Below are 18,617 nucleotides of genomic sequence, written 5' to 3'. Positions count from 1 at the left end.
ACAGGGATCGTTGGGATGCCCAGCACAGGGATCATTGGGATGCCCAGCACAGGGATCACTGGTATCCACAGCACAGGGATCATTGGGATGCCCAGCACAGGGATCATTGGGATCTGCAGCAGAGGTGTCATTAGGATCAAGAGCAAAGGGATCATTGGGATCAGCACCACTGGCTCCTTCGCTGAAGGGGTTACTCCAAACATTCCGGGTTTATTAGGACAGTGCTTCCCTTTGGGTGCCTCTCCAGCTCCTGTAGCCCTGAGATGCAGGTGGAGGGTGGTGGGAATGGCTGGATGCTGTGGTCCTGCCTGGAGCACAGTCCCACTGCCAGGGCAGAGGGGCTCCACCCTCACCCCTGGGAGCAGTGACAGGGATCGGGGATTTTAGGAAGAATGTTGATGGGATTGTTATTGAATTTCTCAATGGATACTGAGATGTCCTGGGCAGATTTTTGCACCCCAAAAAGCTCCTTGAGGGCTCAGGGAACATCCCAGCCCCTTTTCTGCCATTCACCTCTCCCACCCTCCAACCATTTCCTTACGGCCCATGGGAATTCCTATCCCAGCACCTCCTCCTTACAGGGTACTCATCCAGCCAGGAGGAGACCCCAAACCCTCCAGGTCCCATTATTCAATGGAGAAATAAGAATGAATCTCCAATTCTCCAAGAAATTCTCACCCATAGGGGGGGTGCTCCCCTATTTAAGCCCAAGATCCCCCATATTTAAAATACAAATCGCCCAAATTTAAACCAAACGTTTCCAGTATTTAAGCCCAAACTCCCAAATTTAAGCCCCAAATTCCCCATATTTAAGATATAAATCTCCCAAATTTAAACCAAAGGTTCCCATTTTTAAGCCCAAACTCTCCCAAATTCAAGCACAATAATCCACTAGATCCAAGACCAAGATCCCCAAATTCCAGCCCCAACCCTCCCAAGATTTAAGCCCAGAATGGGAGCGGGCAGTGGGGGTGGTGCCCCTCGCCCGGAGTCGCGGGTGCCCGTGGGTTGAAGAATTACCCCGAGGAGAGGGAAACCCACCGGGGCCATCCCATAAATCCCATTTGCGCCGGCAGCTCCCACCTCGCCGGGCAGGCGAATCCCTCAGACCTGCGTGGTTTGATCCGGGGTTTTAAAGCTAAAAAAATTGGATAAACGCTGGAAGAAACACCCACACGCGCCGGGCTGGGTGGGCGCGCACGGGAACCACCTCCAGATGTCCGCTCATCCCTCCAGGATGTGGGAGCGTCCCCTCCTCCTCCAAAACAATCCCAGAAAAATCAATATTTTGGGAGCCGTTTCGCCTCCCCACCGGCTGCCGCCGGCTGCTCCTTTGGCGGCGCCAGCGCTCGCAGGGATTATTTTTGCTCCCCGGCTCATTAACGGGGTTGTTACCAGGCAGATTTCCTCCGCCGAGCTTCTCCTTCGCAGCCCGCGGGCCGTGGGAGGAGGGAATGCCGGTTTCCATAGCGATGCGCTTGGCTTTAATCAGGGCTCTTCCCTGGGAGAATTGATTACGGAAAGTGGCGCTAAATAAGTCAGTCAATTGGATTTTTTTGGTATATATATATATCTATATATCTATAATATTCAGCTTTTTCCTCTCCTCTATCGGATTATATTAACAATGTATTTGAGGCATCGGTTGAGATTTGGGGAAAAATACCTCTGGCTTCTCCCAGATGTCAGGATAAAGAACAGAACCGGGAGAATTAGCATGGATATTGCCTGCGGCTTGATCCACCGCGGGCTGCTGGGGCATCTCCTCCGGCATCCATCCTGCCCCATCCTGCTGGGCTTTGGCAATTTTTTGGAGCAGATTGTCCCATTCCTTTGCTTTTCCCTGCCCGTTCCCCTCCCACGTCCAGCCCCAGCCTTTGTCTGTGTCTCATTCCCAGAATTTGTGATTTAGGGATTCAGGCTCCCCACATCTCTCCTGGTTTCCCATCTTATCCACTCTGGCTGTGCAGTGCCCCAAAGTTAAACCCAAGATTCCCAAATTTGAGCCCAAGATGCTCCATATTTAAGCTCCAAATCCCCCAAATTTAAGGGAAAAATTCCCCAAGGTTAAACCCAAGTTCCTGAAATTTGAGCCCAAGATCCCCCATATTTAATCCCCAAATCCCCCAAATTTAAGTCCAAGATCCCCCAAATATAAGGACTAAATTCCCTAAATTTAAACTCAAGATCTCCCAAATTAAAGCACAAAACTCCCTAAAATTTAAGCCCCAAATCCACCAGATCTAAGACCAAGATCCCCAAATCCAAACCCTAAACCCAGATCAAAACACAAACTGTCCTATCTTAGATCCCAAAATTAAGCCCCAGCTCCCCCAGATCTCAGCCAATGATTCCCCAAATTTAAGCCCAAAACCTCCCAAATTTAAGCCCTAGTTTGCTCAGACCTAGGCCTAAGATCTGCCAGGTTTAAACCCACATTTCCCTACATTTCATCCCCATATCCATAGATTAAAACCCAACATCCCCCAGGTTTCAGCCTGAGCAATTCCCCATTTGCTTGTGGGGTTTTTTAGGGATTTTCCCTCCATTTTAATTAATGCTCCACTTCTCAGTGGCTTCTGCTGGGTCTCTCCAAGAGGATGGATGCCTGATTGAGGTCCTGGATTAATCCCGATTTTCTTTATGGGGCTTGGGTTTGGGAGCCGATGTGGGATGACAAATTCCTGCAAGGCTGAGCTGGGGCTCAGGGATCCGCCTTGGAAGGGACAGGGATTTATTTATTTATTTGCTGTGCGATGGGATGGGATGGGATGGGATGGGATGGAATGGAATGGGTTTGGGATGATGGGAAGGGATGGGGTATGTGGGATGCATAGAATGGATGGAATGGGATTGGGAATGGATGGATACAATGGGATACAGTGGGATAAAATGGGAAGGATGGGATGGGATTGGGAATGGATGGGATGGGATGGGATGGGATGGGATGGGATGGGATGGGATACAGTGGGATACGATGGGATGGGATTGGGAGTGGATGGGATACAATGGAATACAATGGATATGCGGGATAAAATGGGCTATAATGGGATACAATGGGATATGTGGGATGCATAGAATGGATGAAATGGGATGGGATTGGCATGACTGGGATTGGGAATGGACGGGTGGTATGGGATACAATGGGATATGATGGGATACAATGGGATACAGTGGGATATGATGGGATAGGATGGGATGGGATGGCTGAGAGGACAGCAGGCTCTCTGGCCACCCCAGAGGTGCCGGCCCTGCTCCCATGGGTTTGGAGCAGCTCCCAGCTTGGTGTTCCCAAGGCACACCTTTCTCCAGGGCTGGAGCTTCCCTGCACTCTGCCGTGCCTCAGTTTCCCTGAGGACCTGCTCCATGGAGCTGTTTCCCCTGGCCAGGAGAGCAGATGCTGAGCAGGAATCAGGCCATTTTCCAGGGAAACTGAGACACAGCAGGGCAGGCTCACCACCAGTGACCTCAGCCTCACTGGAACGCTTGGTCCAGCTGTGGTCACAGTCCCGTGCCTCAGTTTCCCCCCGGGCTGTTCCCACTGCATTCCCCTCTCCGGAGACACTCCTGGCACCCTGTCACCCCCTCCCACAAGTGCCACCACCCTTTGTCCCCCCACCAGGGCACCCTGGGCTTGCCGAGGTCGCTGCAAGGTGACGCTGGGGGGATGCTGAGCACCAGCGCGGGATGAACGGGACCGTCCCGGCTCCCTCCTGCGGGAGCAGCAGCAGTTCCCGAGGGGATGGAGCAATTCCCCGCGGGAACACCCAGCCCGCTGTGCGGGAGGGCAGGAAATTGAGCTGCTTCGATCGCCTCGGCTTTCCCTCGGCATGGAAAAGTTTCCTGGCTGGGAGGCAGGAGGGGAAAGGGATCTCACGGCAGCGTTTGTGGGATGCTGCCAACAGGAGCTGGGGCGTCGTGCTAAAGCTCAGCGAAATAGAAATGTGATATTGTGTCAGAGTTAAGGAGATATTTTATCAGAGGTAAATCGGTTAGACCAGCCTGCTCCTGGGGAAATCGGGAATTTGTGTTTTCAGGGAAAAAAAAAAAACCAACAAAAACTTATCAAAATTCCCGGCGTTCTTATGGGGATGTTGGAGCCAAATGCAGACAGACCCCAGTTTGGGGGCTGATGGGGCTCAGGGCTTTGTTTTAGGGGTGGAAATGAGGAGGAGCTTCCTCCTGGGTGAGAATCATCGGGAGGTGGTCATGGAGCATCCCCTCTCCATGTGGGAACTCCAAATTCCCTGGATTTCAGCGTTCCCAGCATCTCAAGCACTGTGAAGGTTTTGAGGGGGGCAGGGAATGTCTCTCTATGCCGTGCCTCAGTTTCCCTTTCCTGTGGTGGAGCCAGAACAGGATGGGTCAGGTTTGATCAGCTACATTTATGGATAATAATAATAATAGTAATAATAATAATAATAATTTATGGCCATTAGCCCCCCCAAGGCTGCATTTCCCAGCCCTCCCTGATGGAACCTCAGGGATGAACAGAGCCAGGGGCACGGATGTGGGAGCAGGGCTTGGAGGGCACCCAAGGGGTGGCACCCTGGGGTCCCCGGGGGTCAGAGGGGTGGGGACGCCCCCAGGGGCGCATTCCATGGAGCAGATTCCTTCGGGATCCCGGGGTGCAGCGTCCGGACAGGCGCATCCAGCCGGGGCTGCGTTCCCATGGCAACGCCGCCGGATGCAGGGAAATGAAATAAATAACTGGGAAAGGGGAGGGGGGATCGGATAGGAGAGAGGAAGGGAAGCTGTGGGGTGGACAGTGGGTGTTGAGGGGCCCTGGCACACCCCAAGTGTCCCCAGTGCCACATCCCGGGGACCAGGGATGCTCCAACCATGCGCTGGGAGCTCCCACCTGGGGGGTTCAAAGGGACCCCAAAACCTACAGCATCCACCAGGGACTGTCCCAGCTGGGGAAGGACCCGATTTGTGTCTCTTTCACCCCAGTTTCTGCTCCTGCCGTGGTTTTGCTCCTGCATCGGGGTCTCTTTCCAGCTGGGGCTGCATCCTGCTCATCCCCACCCGGTGCTGGACAGGGATCGGCGCCTTTCATTTCTTTCTGTCTGTGATTTTATGAAGGCTTTTGCAGATGGAAGTAGGTCAGGAACTTGTTTCCAAGTCATTAAATGAAGTCCCTGGGTTCACAGCGGTGTTTGCACCTCCCTAATAACCAACCGCGCTCTCCTCTCATTTAAATCACGGCCGATTCCCCTTCCAGGGCCAGGGCTGCGGGATGGAGCAGCTTCCACGGCTCCTGGGGCTCCTCATGGGCAAGGGAAGGCGTTGGCAGAGCCAAAATGCCCTAAACTGCCTCAAAAAGAGCGGCTGGGGGAAGGGTGAACCTGCTAGGGGGTCGGGGTGGGGATGGGGGGTCCTGGAGCACCTTCGGGGAGGGACTGGGTGAGGCTGTCCCTGGGGCGGGGCCGGAGCTCCAGGGATGCTCCTTCAGCCCGGGGCTGTGGAGAACATTCCTTATGGATCGGGCATCCCACTGCCCTGCCAAACGCTGCCCCGGGGGGTTCTCTCCGAACCCCGATGTTTTTTGGGACCAAACCTCCCAGAGATGGCGGAGGCTCAGGGACGGGGCGAGCGAGGCTCTCGCAGCATCTTCGTCCGGGGCACACGAGGAATCAGAATGGCCAAATCTCCTCAAAACGCGGCGAAATGAAAAGTTCAATCCCTGGCGAGCCTCGGGCATATGGTGTGCGGGAGGAAATCACCCGGCTGCGGGACAATGACCCATCGGGGGGTCAGCAGCCCGGCCCGGAGGGGAGCTCAGAGCTCAGCCCGAGGTGCAGATGCTGCTGTGGGACTGTTCCAGGACCCTGCCCAGCGCCAGCTGCAGGTCCTGACTGCTCCAGGAAAGAGAGAGAAGGATTCAGGGAGAGCTCAGAGCTCTTGCAGGGCCTGAAGGGGCTCCAGGAGAGCTGCAGGGGGACTGGGGACAAGGATGGAGGGACAGGACACAGGGAATGGCTCCCACTGCCAGAGGGCAGGGCTGGATGGGATCTTGGCAATTGGGAATTGTTCCCTGGCAGGCTGGGGAGGGGCTGGGCTGGAATTGCCAGAGCAGCTGGGGCTGCCCCTGGATCCCTGGCAGTGCCCAAGGCCAGGCTGGACATTGGGGCTGGGAGCACCTGGGACAGTGGGAGGTGTCCCTGCCGTGGGAATGGGTTGGGATTCAAGGTCATTTAGGGTCCTTTCCAACCCAAACCATTGTGGGATTCTCTGGTTCCAGGAGGGGCTGCTGGGCAGGAAAGTTCCTGCTTTCCAAAGGTGCTGGGTCTGGGGTGTTCACCCAGCACTCCCCCCTTGTCGGATTTCCAAGCTTGGTCTCTCAGCTGTGGTGGGGAAGGGGCACCATGGTGACCCTGCCATGCTCTCGGCACAGCCAGAGCAGGACCGAGCTCTCCCACCCTCCTCGTGGGGATTAAGGACTGGGAAAGCTTGGAGCGATGGGATGGGTTTGAAAGAAGGCGAGGGCGCCAAAACCGATGGCTGATTCACGGAGAGAGGAACTCCTTCCCTCTTAAATTTGGTGCCAGCACGCTGGACAAATCCCATTTTCCTCCAGCTCTGCCTCCCTGGTGCCATCTCCCTGAGCCCCGGCTGAGCTTGTGTCCCCACGGGTGTCCCCTCCTGGCGCTGCCCTCCCCTCACCCACTGATGGAGCTCGGTCCCTCCAATTTCCCGGTGCAAACAAATCCCTTTCAGGCTGGGATGAGCGGGACCAGCGCCCGCCCCAGCTGATTGCTGTGATTTGCTGCAGAGCGAAGTTTTGGGGCGATCGATGAACTCGTGAGTGTTTAATTAAGAGGGAGCCCTAAAACTCGTTGCATTGATCAGCCGCAGTTTATTTTAATTAGCAGTGGGACGGTGTTTGCATCCCAGCTCCGGAGGCGCTGGGGCTGGGAGGGGAGGGGTGTGTGGATGGGGCTGGGGGTGCTGGGAGCAGCGGGAATTCCCATTCCAGGGGCAGGGAGGATGCTCTGAGCCCACGGAACAATTTTGGCTCTGTTGGATGCTGCTGGGAAGTCTCTTGGGATGATGCTGAGCCCCAGAGCCAGAGCTGCTGTCACTGAAGGGCTGGGGGTCCTGAAGGTCCCTCCCAGGGACATTTTACCCCCACAGGATTGGGGGCGATGCTCCGGGGGCTGGAGCAGCCCGAGGAGCAGCTCTGAGCTGCGGGTGCTCGCTCAGCCCTGCAGTTCCCTGGACAGGGGCACCAAACCTGGACTCTCCTCTGGAGGCTGTGCCTCAGTTTCCCCACTCATGACACACGTGGGGCTGCCCTTGGGCTGCCCTTGGGATGCCCTCAGCAGGCACTGAGAGCCGGGGAGCTGCAGCCACGCTGCCTTTGTGAGTCTCTGTTTGTCCCTTAACCTTAAGCTGCATCCCACAAGGGTGGAAAATCCAAGATCTGCTATTCCCACAGAGGAAAAAAGCTGGAATAACACCCAGGGAGCAGGACTGCACCTGCTGGGGTGGCTCAGCAGAGCTTTGTGATGCAATTGGCAGCCCCTAATTAGCTCATGCATGGGAAACTGGGGTGTTTATCCCAAATCCTGCCCCTTTGGGATGGAGAAGGGTTTGCTTCAAGCCGGGTCTTCCCAGCTCCTCCTCTTTCAGGCTGGAATTAAGGAGCCACACGGGTGTGATCCCTTCACTCCAGCTCCATGGGATCCTCAGAGGCTCAGCTGGGAGCATCCCTGGTACCCAAAGCTCCCATCCAGCCCCTGTGAAGCAGCTGCACCGACAGCCCCCAGACGGATGGGTGGCCATAAACCCCGAGCACTGCGCTCCCTGTATCATTTATTATTTACATTCCTCAATTGAGGAGATTTACAGCCCAGCTGTGAGTATTTCCAGGGGCTGTTTCCTCAGAGAGCTGAACGAGCAGGGAAGTGAATTCAGTTTCAGTGCAAACAGCCTTGTTCCGGCCCCACAGACCCAGGGGCTGCTGCTCCAAGGGTTTGCATCGCTCATTAATTAAAATCAGGGTCCTGCTGGCACCAATCCAGCAGATCCTCCCCCAGGGGTAGGGTAGGGGATGGCATATCACAGCCCTAGAGTGGAGCTGGGCTGAAATCCATGGGAATTAGAGGCCTCACAAAGGAAATCCAATGAGTATTTGGAGTTTGATGTATGGGGAAACTGAGGCACTGCTGGTGGGTGAACATCCTCGGGAAAAACTCAGGCAAGCACTTTCCCACCTAGTTAATTCTCCCCTGTAATCAGGGCTCACTAACTCAGCCTGGGATGATGCCTGGGACCCCTCAGGTTCTCCCCTAACTCCAGATGCCTTTGGGAACTGCTGGGGAATGGAGGGGGGATGGAAATCCTTTTTCCTGTGGTTTTCAGGATGAACTCCCCCTTTTTCAGGCAGAAAATTGGGGAATGGTGCTGTGAGGAGAACAGGGGGCCCTGAAGCTCTCAGGGTGAATCTGGGGTGCCTCAAAAAGTGACAGGACAGGGCTGAGTAAGACAATTGGAAAAAAAAAAAAATCGAGTTTTCCAGGCTGCTGCTGACCTATCCTTGCACCTTGTGGTGTGCCAGTTTAAAACTCCCTTAAAAGTTCTCTAAAAAAACCATTACCTCATCCAGAATCCCCATTTTTTTAATTAAACCCATCATTGAACATTCCAGCACTCCCACCTTGCCTTTGCTCAGCCCTTCCTTGGAGCTAATCCTGTGATTAGGAGCAGTGGAGCCATAAATAAGTGCTGGGATCAGGGCTGGATCCCCTCAGCTGCCAGTCCTGCTGGGGGCATTTACCCACCTCAGCACGGCCCTGTTTGTGGATCACAGATGGTAACAGCCATCAGAGCCCGATGGATCTACTGAGGATGGGCTGGAAATCAAAACATGGGAGCTGGAGGCTTTTCCCACCATAACTCATCCTCTGGGATGTGTTTTCAGCAGTGCCTGAGCTCTGAGTGCTGGGCAGTGAGGCACAGCGGGTGCTGTGGGGTCACATCTCCTTGGGTTCCTCTTTTAGCTCCAAATATCCCCAATAACCCCAGTCCTGCTGGCCAAGGCACCACACAGACATTCCAGCCTACTGCAGCCCATTGTTCCCGGAATTCCCAGTGATTCTGTCTCGGTTTGGAAAGCCAGGTGTCTGCTAAGGAAGGCAGGAGCCTCCCCTGAAATGGAAAATGCAAACCCCCTCCCTCTGAATTGCTAAAAATTTTAAATTAAGGGGCTTTCAGGCAAAAAACATGGGAGCAGGAATAACAGTTCTTTACTAGGGAAGAAAATGAAAAGATAAAATTCCCAGCTGCTCCTTGACCTCAGCACCCCGGGGGTGCCCGGCCCTGATCCCTGCCCCTCCCCGCTCTGTTGCAGGTCGCGGCGCTGGAGAGGCAGATCTTTGATTTCCTGGGATACCAGTGGGCCCCCATCCTGGCGAACTTCCTGCACATCATGGCTGTGATTTTGGGTATTTTTGGGACCATCCAGTACAGATCCAGATACCTCATGATGGTAGGTACCACCCTGGGGGTGCAGCACGCTCAGCCCCAGGTCCCTCCTGTACCCCTGGGAACACAGCAGCTCTGGCTGCTCCGTCCCTGCAAGTGCCCAAGGCCAGGCTGGACAGGGCTTGGAGTGGGATTTGGAGGTGTCCCTGCCATGACAGGGGTGGGAATTAGAGCCCTCCCAAAGGAAATTCAGTGAGTATTTGGATTTTGATGCTTGGGGAAACTGGGGCACAGCTGGTGGATGTACTTCCTCGGGAACAACTCAGGCAAGCACCTTCCCCACCTCATTAATTCTGCCCTGCAATTAGGGCTCATTAACGCAGGCTGGGATGATGCCTGGCGCCTCCATGGGTTCTCCCCTGATTGATGAACTTTAAGGTCCCTTCCACCCCAAATCGTGCTGTGATTTTGTGGTTCCACAATCCCAACCGGGACCCCCTGGACGCAGCGGGGCTGGAACGGGGCTGGAGCGGGGCTGGACGGGCTGCGGAGAGGCTGCGGCGGGGCCGAAGGAGGTGCGGGGGGCCGGAGGAGGTGCCCGGGGCTGGAGGAGGTGCCCGTGCCCTGACCCGTCTCTCCTGCAGTACGCGGTGTGGTTGGTGCTGTGGGTCGGCTGGAACGCCTTCATCATCTGCTTCTACCTGGAGGTCGGGCGCTTGTCGCAGGTAACACTCCCGCCTTCCTCCTCTTCCTCCCTGCACCCTCCTTCCCTCCATCCTTCCCTCCGTCCCTCCGTCCTGCCCGCCCTTGGCAGCCTCATCCTCCTCCCCTTCCTTCTCCCCCAAAAGTGCCCCCCCGGGCCCGGGGTGCCCCAGCCCCGCAGCAAAGCGGATGCCGGGGCTGCCTCCCCGGAGCACGGAATTCCCGTGGGATGGGATGGACAAACCGACAGCTCAGAGTGGAGCGAGCGGTCGCCTCCGAACCCGAACTGAATTTCCTTTATCTCCACTGAGGGGACAAAGGAGAGGCGGAACACCGGGAACGGGCTGAGCAGGGCAGGAAAGCTTGGGGCAGGGTCTCTGGCAGGGATGGGGAGGGCAGTGGGTGCGAGGAGGAGACCCCCCTGCTGTGTATTCCAAATTTTCCCGGAATTTATGGGGCTCACCGGGATCAGCATTCCCGGCTTTGGGAGGTCACTGTGCGGCCATGGGGTGAGGATGTGATGGGGCTGTGCCTCCACCACACCCTGGCTGTTAAATGACAGCTTTTACACCAAAAAGAGCAAAACTTCCCGCGGGGATGGGGCAGCACCGGGTGCTCTGAGGGAACCTTTGAGCCCAGGGTCGGGGTCCCTGTGCGTCCCTCCCCGGATCTGGGGACATCACGGAGGGCTGGGGACAGCCAGCTCCACTCTCTCCGTGCTGTCCCAAGCAGGGCAAAGCCTCTGGGGGTGTTCCATGGCTGGGAACGTCTCCCCGAGCAGCTCCAGGTCATTTGAGGCTCTCCCGGAGCGCTGGGCGCGCAGCAGGATGGGGAGAGGGGGAGGATTCCCTCCCACCGCGGATTTTTGTGGAAATCCCCGGTGCCCGTCACAGCTCCCCTGTCCCTGTGCCTCAGCCACATCCTCCAGCTCCACAAACCCAAACCCACTCGCTCCCTTTCGGGGTTTTTGCCGCCCACAGCAGCAAAAATCTTTTCATCCCAGATCGGTGATTTCCTGCGGGGGAGGCTCAGCCCCAGCACAGCCGGGGAGGCGGAGAGGGGCTGGGGGGGCTCTCTGGGGGGTGGGGGCTCCCCAGGGGGACCCTCATGGGGTGGAAAGAGGCAGCCAGGGGCTGCTGCCTGCCCAAGGCCACCCCACAGCTGCTGGAGAGGACCCAGGCAGAGCCCCAAAGCTTGTGGGGGGCTGACAAGGAGGGGACATGCTCCAGGGGGACCCTGCAAGGCTCCCTGGGAGTGGGATGAGGGCATGGCACCCCAATAGCCCAGAGGAAGCAGCAGGGGCTGCCCTGCATCCCTGGAACATGCTAGTGGGGTGCTGCCATGCTCCCATCCTCGGGATGGCAGGAGGCACCATCACAAACACCTTCCCTGCCACTCTGGTGCCCGCTCTGTGACACCCACCCTGTCACCTGGGCATTACCTGGATGTCCACGGTGCCAGAACGGGAGGAAGCCCCAAACCCTGGGGCTGGGGCTCAGGGAGATGCCCTGCTCTGACCTCAGGGAGCATCCTTGCCTTGGAAAGCTCATTTACTGTGCAGCCCTCCTGCAAAGAGCCTCGGATCCACCATCCTCCTCCTCCTGCAGGACCGAGACTTCATCATGACCTTCAACACCTCCCTGCACCGCTCGTGGTGGATGGAGAACGGCCCGGGCTGCCTGGTGACGCCGGTGCTCAACTCCAACCTGGCGCCCGAGGATCACCACGTCATCACCGTCAGCGGCTGCCTGCTCGACTACCAGTACATCGAGGTGGTGAGCAGCGCCACGCAGATCTTCCTGGCGGTAAGGGCGCCCCTCCTCATCCTCCATCCCAAACCGGGAGCGGGACAGGCGGGGTGTGGGGCTGGGGTGAGCAGAGGCGCCGTGGTGCCCCCGTCACGCATTTCTGTCACCCACAGAGGAGCAGACAGAGACCTGCCAGCACCCCAGGGGTGCGAACCACCCCAGAACTTACCAGGTCGAGGGCTGGATGCTGCAGGGATGGAGGAACCATTCCCTGGGAATGAGCTGCTGGAATGTGCTGCCTGCCGGGAGGGAGGGTCCCCCCTCGGTGGTGACTGTCACCCCCTGTGGGGAGGTGGCAATGGGACACACCTGGAGGCAGAGCTCCCTAGGATGGAGCTTTAAGAGGAATTGGGGTCCCCAAAGGAGCTCCCAGCACTGTGTGGGGCTCAGTACCCTCTGTGGGGTGCCAGCTCCAGCCTCCTTAGAGCCCTCCTTGTGCAGCTGAATCCATCCAACCCTGCTGCACCCAGACTGCACCAGGGTGGGCTCTGGCTGCTCCCAGTGCCCCCAGTTCACCCCCAGGGCCCCATGGTCACCCTCAGTGCCCCCAGATCACTCCCAGTATGCCCGGTTCTCTCGCAGGCCTTCAGTTCACCCCCAGTCCCCCCAGGTCACTCCCAGTGTGCCCAGGTCACTCCAGGCCCCCAGCCGTGCCCCCACTGGCACCGTGCCTATTGTGCTGCCCATGACCCCATAACCAGCCTCTCCCTGCCCTGTTTTTCCCCAGCTCTTCGGCTTTGTCTACGCCTGCTACGTCAGCAAAGTGTTCCTGGAGGAGGAGGACAGCTGTAAGTGCCCTGGCTGGGGGGGACAGGGGCACAGTGTCCTCGGTGGTGCCACCCTGAGCAGGGTGGCAGCTCCCAGTGGGGGCTGGGGAAGCAATGCCCAGGTCCCAGGCAGCTGAGGAAATCCCTTTAGTTGGGTTTTTGCCATATTCTCCCATCCCTGGTGAAGCAGAGGTGCTGGGGTGTGATGGGGCCGCTGTCACCTCCCTCCCCGTGACACCCACAGCGACTTGGGGCCACTGTGTCCCCCGGGCTGTGTCCCCACAGCCTCCCCACTGCCCGGTTTTCACCCCAAACCAGGGGGAAAACAGCATTTTAGGCAAAGTGAAGGCTAACTTTATCCAGTGTGGACTGCTCCCCCTGATCCCACCCGCTCCCTGCAAACCCCCTCGGGAAGCACCCCAGCCCCACTGAACCAGGTGGTCGAGGCTGTGGCTGTCCAAGTGCATTAAAAGCTCATCTGCCATTAATTAATTCCCACCAGCTGGCAGATCCCAGCAGGGCTGGGCCACAGCCACCCTGGTGTGCTCCTTCCCCGGGATCAGCACCGGGATCAGCACCGGGAGCAGCACCCCCCACTCCACGGACCCACAGGTGGTCCCAGCCCAGCCCGGGGCTGCAGCACCCCCGTGTTTTCCCTCCTTTCCCATGGAAATAAAACATCTCCGTGGGGAATTGGCTGCTGCCTCGGGGAGCAGCTCCTTTCCAAAGGGTTTATCCAGCACTGACGGCTCTGGAGCACATTTGCACTCCCACAAACTCCCGCATCCAACACAATTTTAATATTAATGCTGCCTCAGCCCGGCATACAAATGCATCTTTTTAATGGAATATCTTATTAGATTTGGAAATGGATGGATGGCATCAAAATCAAGAGCTGGCAGAATGTTGAGTTGGGAAGGGAAATATTCCGGGGGAGAGGGGCTCTGCCCTGGAGCTCTCAGCTCTCAGACAGGGACCAGGGATAGCCCACCCCAGTGTGGGATTTGGGGACTTGGGTGGTGCTGGGGATCCTGCAAAGGTGGAATTCCCAGTCTGGCTGCACCTGGAGTCCATCCCTGTGCTGGGGAGGAGGGTCAGGTCTGGGGAAACACGGGGTCATCTGGGAGAAGTTGAGGCATGCCCACCCACCCAGGGCACCCCCAGGGTACCCGCAGCCCCCCAGGGCTGCCCTGGCACCGCTCGGGATGAGGGGCCGGGCTCTGATGCCCCCGGGAACAGGCTAGGAGTGGGATGAGGATCCAGGCTGGAAACCCCAGCGGAAAAAGCTGATCTACCGTGCCTGCAATCCCCCGAGGTGCCAGCCCCAAAGGAGCGCCAATTCCCCCATAACTCTCCCGAAATGCCCACTGCACGGGCAGTGGGGGAATCGCGCCTCTCAGTCCACGGGGCTGTGCCGGACGAGAAGGGAAGGAACCGCTGCCACCGCGGCAGCTGCTCCGGCTCCTTGTCCCCGGTGTTTTCCTGGGATGCTGCCACCATCCCGGCTGCTGTTCCCTGGGGTGAAGCCCTGGCCGGGGGTGCCCCTGTGCCTCCCTGGATGCTCCGTTCCAGGCTGCCCAGAGAGCCTGTGCAGTCTCCTTCCCTGGGGGTATCCGAAGCTGCCTGGACAGAATTCCAAGTGACCCTGCTTGAGTGGGGGGTTGGGCTGGGTGACCATCAGCAGTCCCTTCTGATGTGATCCAGTTTGTGGTTCTGTTTTATTCTCTTGGGAATGCAGCACCGGGATTCCTCGGGATGCTGTGGTGGCTCAGGATCACCGAATCACGGGATGGTTTGGGTTGGAAGGGACCTGAAATCCCACCCAGTGCCACCCCTGCCATGGCAGGGACACCTCCCAGTGTCCCAGGTGCTCCCAGCCCCAATGTCCAGCTTGGCCTTGGGCACTGCCAGGGATCGAGGGGCAGCCACAGCTGCTCTGGCAATTCCAGCCCAGCCCCTCCCCAGCCTGCCAGGGAACAATTCCCAATTGCCAAGATCCCATCCAGCTCTGCCCTCTGGCAGTGGGAGCCATTCCCTGTGTCCTGTCCCTCCATCCTTGTCCCCAGTCCCTCTGCAGCTCTCCTGGAGCCCCCTCAGGCCCTGGAGGGGCTCTGAGGGCTTCCCAGTTGCACACTGGGCAGTGGCATTTCCCTGGGGTGTCACATTCCCCTGGGGGCAGCTGCAGCCCGGGATGTTCCCCACCCCACGGGGATCTCCCTGCTGCCCTTCCCGGCTCACACCGCTGCTCTCCCGGCTCTCCCCAGTTGATTTCATCGGCGGCTTTGACTCCTACGGGTACCAGGCACCCCAGAAGACGTCGCACCTGCAGCTACAGCCGCTCTACACGTGAGTCCCGGGGTGCTCAGGGCCGCAGGACCCTCAGTGTGCCCACGGCGCTGTCACAGCTCAGATCCGGGGCTGTGCATCCCCCCCCAAAATCCCGAGGCTCCGTTCGGGCAGGGCTGGGCGCTCCGGGCGGATCCCGCTCGCGGTTTGTGTTTGCTGCGTTTTGTTCGCTGAGCTTCCCCGCCGGGCCCGGGCCAGCAGCGGCTCTCCAGATGAGCGCAGCCCACTCTTCCTCGCTCTGCCTTCCCCGCTAAGCCGAGCTCGATAAACACTCCAGCGAGATAAGGCTCGCAAATCTAAAGGGATTAACCTCGAGCAGGCTCTGCCCGCTGCCAAAAATTAATTATATTTTAAGCCTTGTATGCAAATTCAAGGGCAGGCGATGCCATTAAGGAGGCAGAGAGGGGCGGGAGGGGACAAATCCATCTGTGACACTGCTAGGCCCTCCCTGGGGACACTGATGGGGTGGAGGGGAGCACCCATGGGTGTTGTGCCCCCCTGCACGGGGCTGGTCCTTCCCTGGGAGCCCCCAGCCCCCGGGTGTGGGTGGGACACAGATGGGGACATGGATGGTGACACTGGCACCTCCCGGTGCCAGCACCCACATCCTGGGGGTCACTGTCGTGTCCTCCCCCACTTGGGAGGACCCAGCAGTGCTGTCCCACACAGGGGACGTGTCCCCTGTGTCCCTTCAGCCCTGCCTGGGTGGGACTGGGCAAAGCCACCACGGGCAGAGGGACAGGGGAGCCCACCCTGACCCCCGTGTGTCACCCCCCGGGCACAGGGGGTGCCAGGGGTGCTGCAGGCCCAGCACGCCCCGATGGCTGTGGGGTCAGTGCTGAAAGCTGCAGGATTTGGGGAAATCAGCTGAAAAATGGATTTGAAGTGCTGGGAACAGCAGTTTTAGACACACAGGGGACACAAAAGCTGCTGGCAGAGAAGGCTGTCCCCACCAGGGGGGGACACCTCGGGTCCTGTGCCAGTCCCTGTCCCTGTCCTGGGAGTTTGTACCCTCCCTGTGCCCTCTGCCAATCCCAGTGTCCCCCTGGCACTGCCCGGCTGCCAGGGACCCGGGCTGGGGTGTTGGGTGACACCAGGACACTGTCACCGCCCTGCCAGCTCCCCCCTGTCCCCAGCAGCTCATTAATGACCCACTGATTAATTAATGCAGTTGTCATTTCCATGTCCCTCCATCCCCCTGTCAGCAGTGGCAGCTCAGGGACTCAGGGGTGTCCCTGTCCCCAAAGGAAGGGACAGGGAGGGGACAGCAGGGTCCCACTTCTCCCCTCACCAGTGAGGGGACAAACAAGGGCTGGCCTGGCTCTGTGGGGCGGGTCACTTGTGTCCCCAGGGTCACTTGTCGCGACGGGGCCACCAGTGTCCCCAGGGTCACTCGTGTCCCCAGGGCCAGCCGGGCTGCAGCAATTACAGCTCATTCTGCAGTTTCTAATTAGCTGTGATTGAATTAACGGCAGCGTGGGGAGGTCCAGGAATAATTACAAGAATAATAGAAATAGTAATAGCATTATTATTAGTAGTATTAATATTATTAGTAGTATTATTAGTGTTATTAGTATTGTTGTTGTTGCTGTTGATAATAATAACAGTAATAAGGAAAACCTGTGATATAACAACGGTTTAATAACTGAAATGAAGCAAAATATAATAACAAGAATAATAGCAGTAGTAATAGTGGTAATAGTTGTAGTAGCAAGTGTATTATTATTATTAATAAAAATAAAAATAGCAACGACAATAATAGGGAGAACTTGTGGGGTAACAACAGTTTAATAATTGAAGTTAAGAAAAATATAATAACAAGAATAATAATAGGAGGAGGAGCTGTATTATTACAATTAATAATAAGAAAAATATCAACAATAATAAGGAAAACCTGTGGGTAACAATAGTTTAATAACTGCAATTAAAAATACATAATAGCAGGAATAATATTAGTAGTAGCAGTAGTAATAGTTGTAGGAGGAGCTGCATTATTATCAATAAAAATAAAAATAAAAATAGCAACAGGGAGAACCTGTGGGGTAACAACAGTCTAATAATTGCAATTAAGCAAAAGATAACAAGAAGAATAATAGTACTACCAATAGTAGCAGTAGCAACTGTATTATTATTATTAATATTAATAACAACAACAAAATTATTAATAAAAACAATGATAACAATGCTGATTACAATAAAAATAAAACCGAAAGCCAAAAATAAAAATAGAATAGACACAACAAGAAGAGAGAGGAATGAACCCTAAGAGCACAGTGTCCCCATGTGAGGGGACACCAGCCCTGCTCCCCAGCCGCTCTCTGACATTTTTGGGGGTGGAAAAGAGCAGTGACCCCATGAGAGGTCCCTGTCCCCTCGCTGGCCGCGGCTCTTTGTCCCCACGCGGGGACACGCCGCGGGGTCTCTCCCAACGCCTGCTGTCCCCTCTTTGTCCCCACGCCGGGGGTCTCTCCCAACGCCTGCTGTCCCCTCTCTTCCAGCTCGGGATAACCGGGAGCCAGCGGCGCCAGGACCCCGCGGGCCACCACCCCCGATGCCACCACCCCCGGCGCGACGGGGCCACCACGGCGAGCGCCCCACCCCTCCTGCGCCCCGGGACATCCCACGAGCAGCCGGGAGCCGCGGGGGCTGTGCCACCCCCCGGATCCCCCCTGCCCGCGGCGGGGACACGGCGACAGCGCGGAGGTGGCAGCGCTCACGGGACACCGCTGGATCTGTCTCTCCCAGTCTGGCTTTTCCTTGGAGCAGCGGAGGGGGTTCGGGACAGGGACAGGCACCGCCCTGGGGACAGGAGGGGTTGGGACAATTTCCTGAAACTGCGGATCTGGCTCAGACTGGCTCCAAAAGCGGGGACTGTGCTCCCGGCAGGAATTCTCCAGCCCCCCATGCTGGGATGAAGCAGCGGGGAAGGGGCTCGCTCTGGGATGCTCCGAGGAGTTGGATCCGTCCATCAGCATCGCCTCGACCTCCAGATTTGGGGACATGGGGGGACAACAGGACCCCGAAATCCCCCTGCACCCCCTCCCTGCCACGTTCTGGGGGCCTTGCTCCGCGCTGGGACAGCGAGGCTGCTGCAGCCCAGCCCCTCCCAGCCCTTCGAACGGATCTGATGAATGTTTCGGGTTGCTTTGGGATTTTTTTTTTTCCAATCATTTCTTTGGGTTTTAATTTAATTTAAAGTGCCTGAGTAGACTCTGGCTGAGCCGGGCCCCCCCAAGGCTGACACCGTGCCTTCAGCATCGCTGGGACCCCCAGGGCCCAGGGCTGGGGGCTCCTCCCTGGTCCCTTCATCCGTGGGGGGCTCGGTGCCAAATTCATCCCTCAGCTCCAGCGGCACAGGGACACCGGCATGGGGGGAAGGAATTTTGGGGGTGTGAGGTGGGTTGGGCAGGGATTGCTTTGCAGAAGGAAGATCAGCTGGGAAGAAAAAGCCTTGGAAGGAACTGAAAGGAAAAAAATAAGTTTCCTGGAGTGTCTCAGCTCCCCAGAACCTCCTCGCTCTCCTTTCCGTGGGATGCGGCTCCTCCAGGATCCCTGGATCTGCTCC

General features: G+C 57.2%; 1 protein-coding gene across 1 annotated transcript in view; it reads left to right on the top strand.

The window, feature by feature from the left end:
* The window catches only part of NKAIN1 (sodium/potassium transporting ATPase interacting 1), a 29,042-nt gene extending 11,437 nt beyond the window's left edge, over nucleotides 1-17,605 (top strand). The window contains exons 2-7 of the mRNA XM_041479409.1: nucleotides 9,356-9,493; nucleotides 10,074-10,154; nucleotides 11,739-11,936; nucleotides 12,667-12,727; nucleotides 14,971-15,052; nucleotides 17,551-17,605. Coding sequence (XP_041335343.1) covers nucleotides 9,356-9,493; nucleotides 10,074-10,154; nucleotides 11,739-11,936; nucleotides 12,667-12,727; nucleotides 14,971-15,052; nucleotides 17,551-17,560 — 570 coding nt within the window. The 3' untranslated portion in view covers nucleotides 17,561-17,605. The remainder of the gene's footprint in view (nucleotides 1-9,355; nucleotides 9,494-10,073; nucleotides 10,155-11,738; nucleotides 11,937-12,666; nucleotides 12,728-14,970; nucleotides 15,053-17,550) is intronic.
* The last annotated feature ends 1,012 nt before the right edge of the window (nucleotides 17,606-18,617 follow it).

Source organism: Pyrgilauda ruficollis, unplaced genomic scaffold (assembly GCF_017590135.1).
Source record: "Pyrgilauda ruficollis isolate IOZ18807 unplaced genomic scaffold, ASM1759013v1 scaffold48, whole genome shotgun sequence".
Lineage (NCBI taxonomy): Eukaryota > Metazoa > Chordata > Aves > Passeriformes > Passeridae > Pyrgilauda > Pyrgilauda ruficollis.
This window is presented reverse-complemented; position numbering and strand designations above follow the sequence as displayed.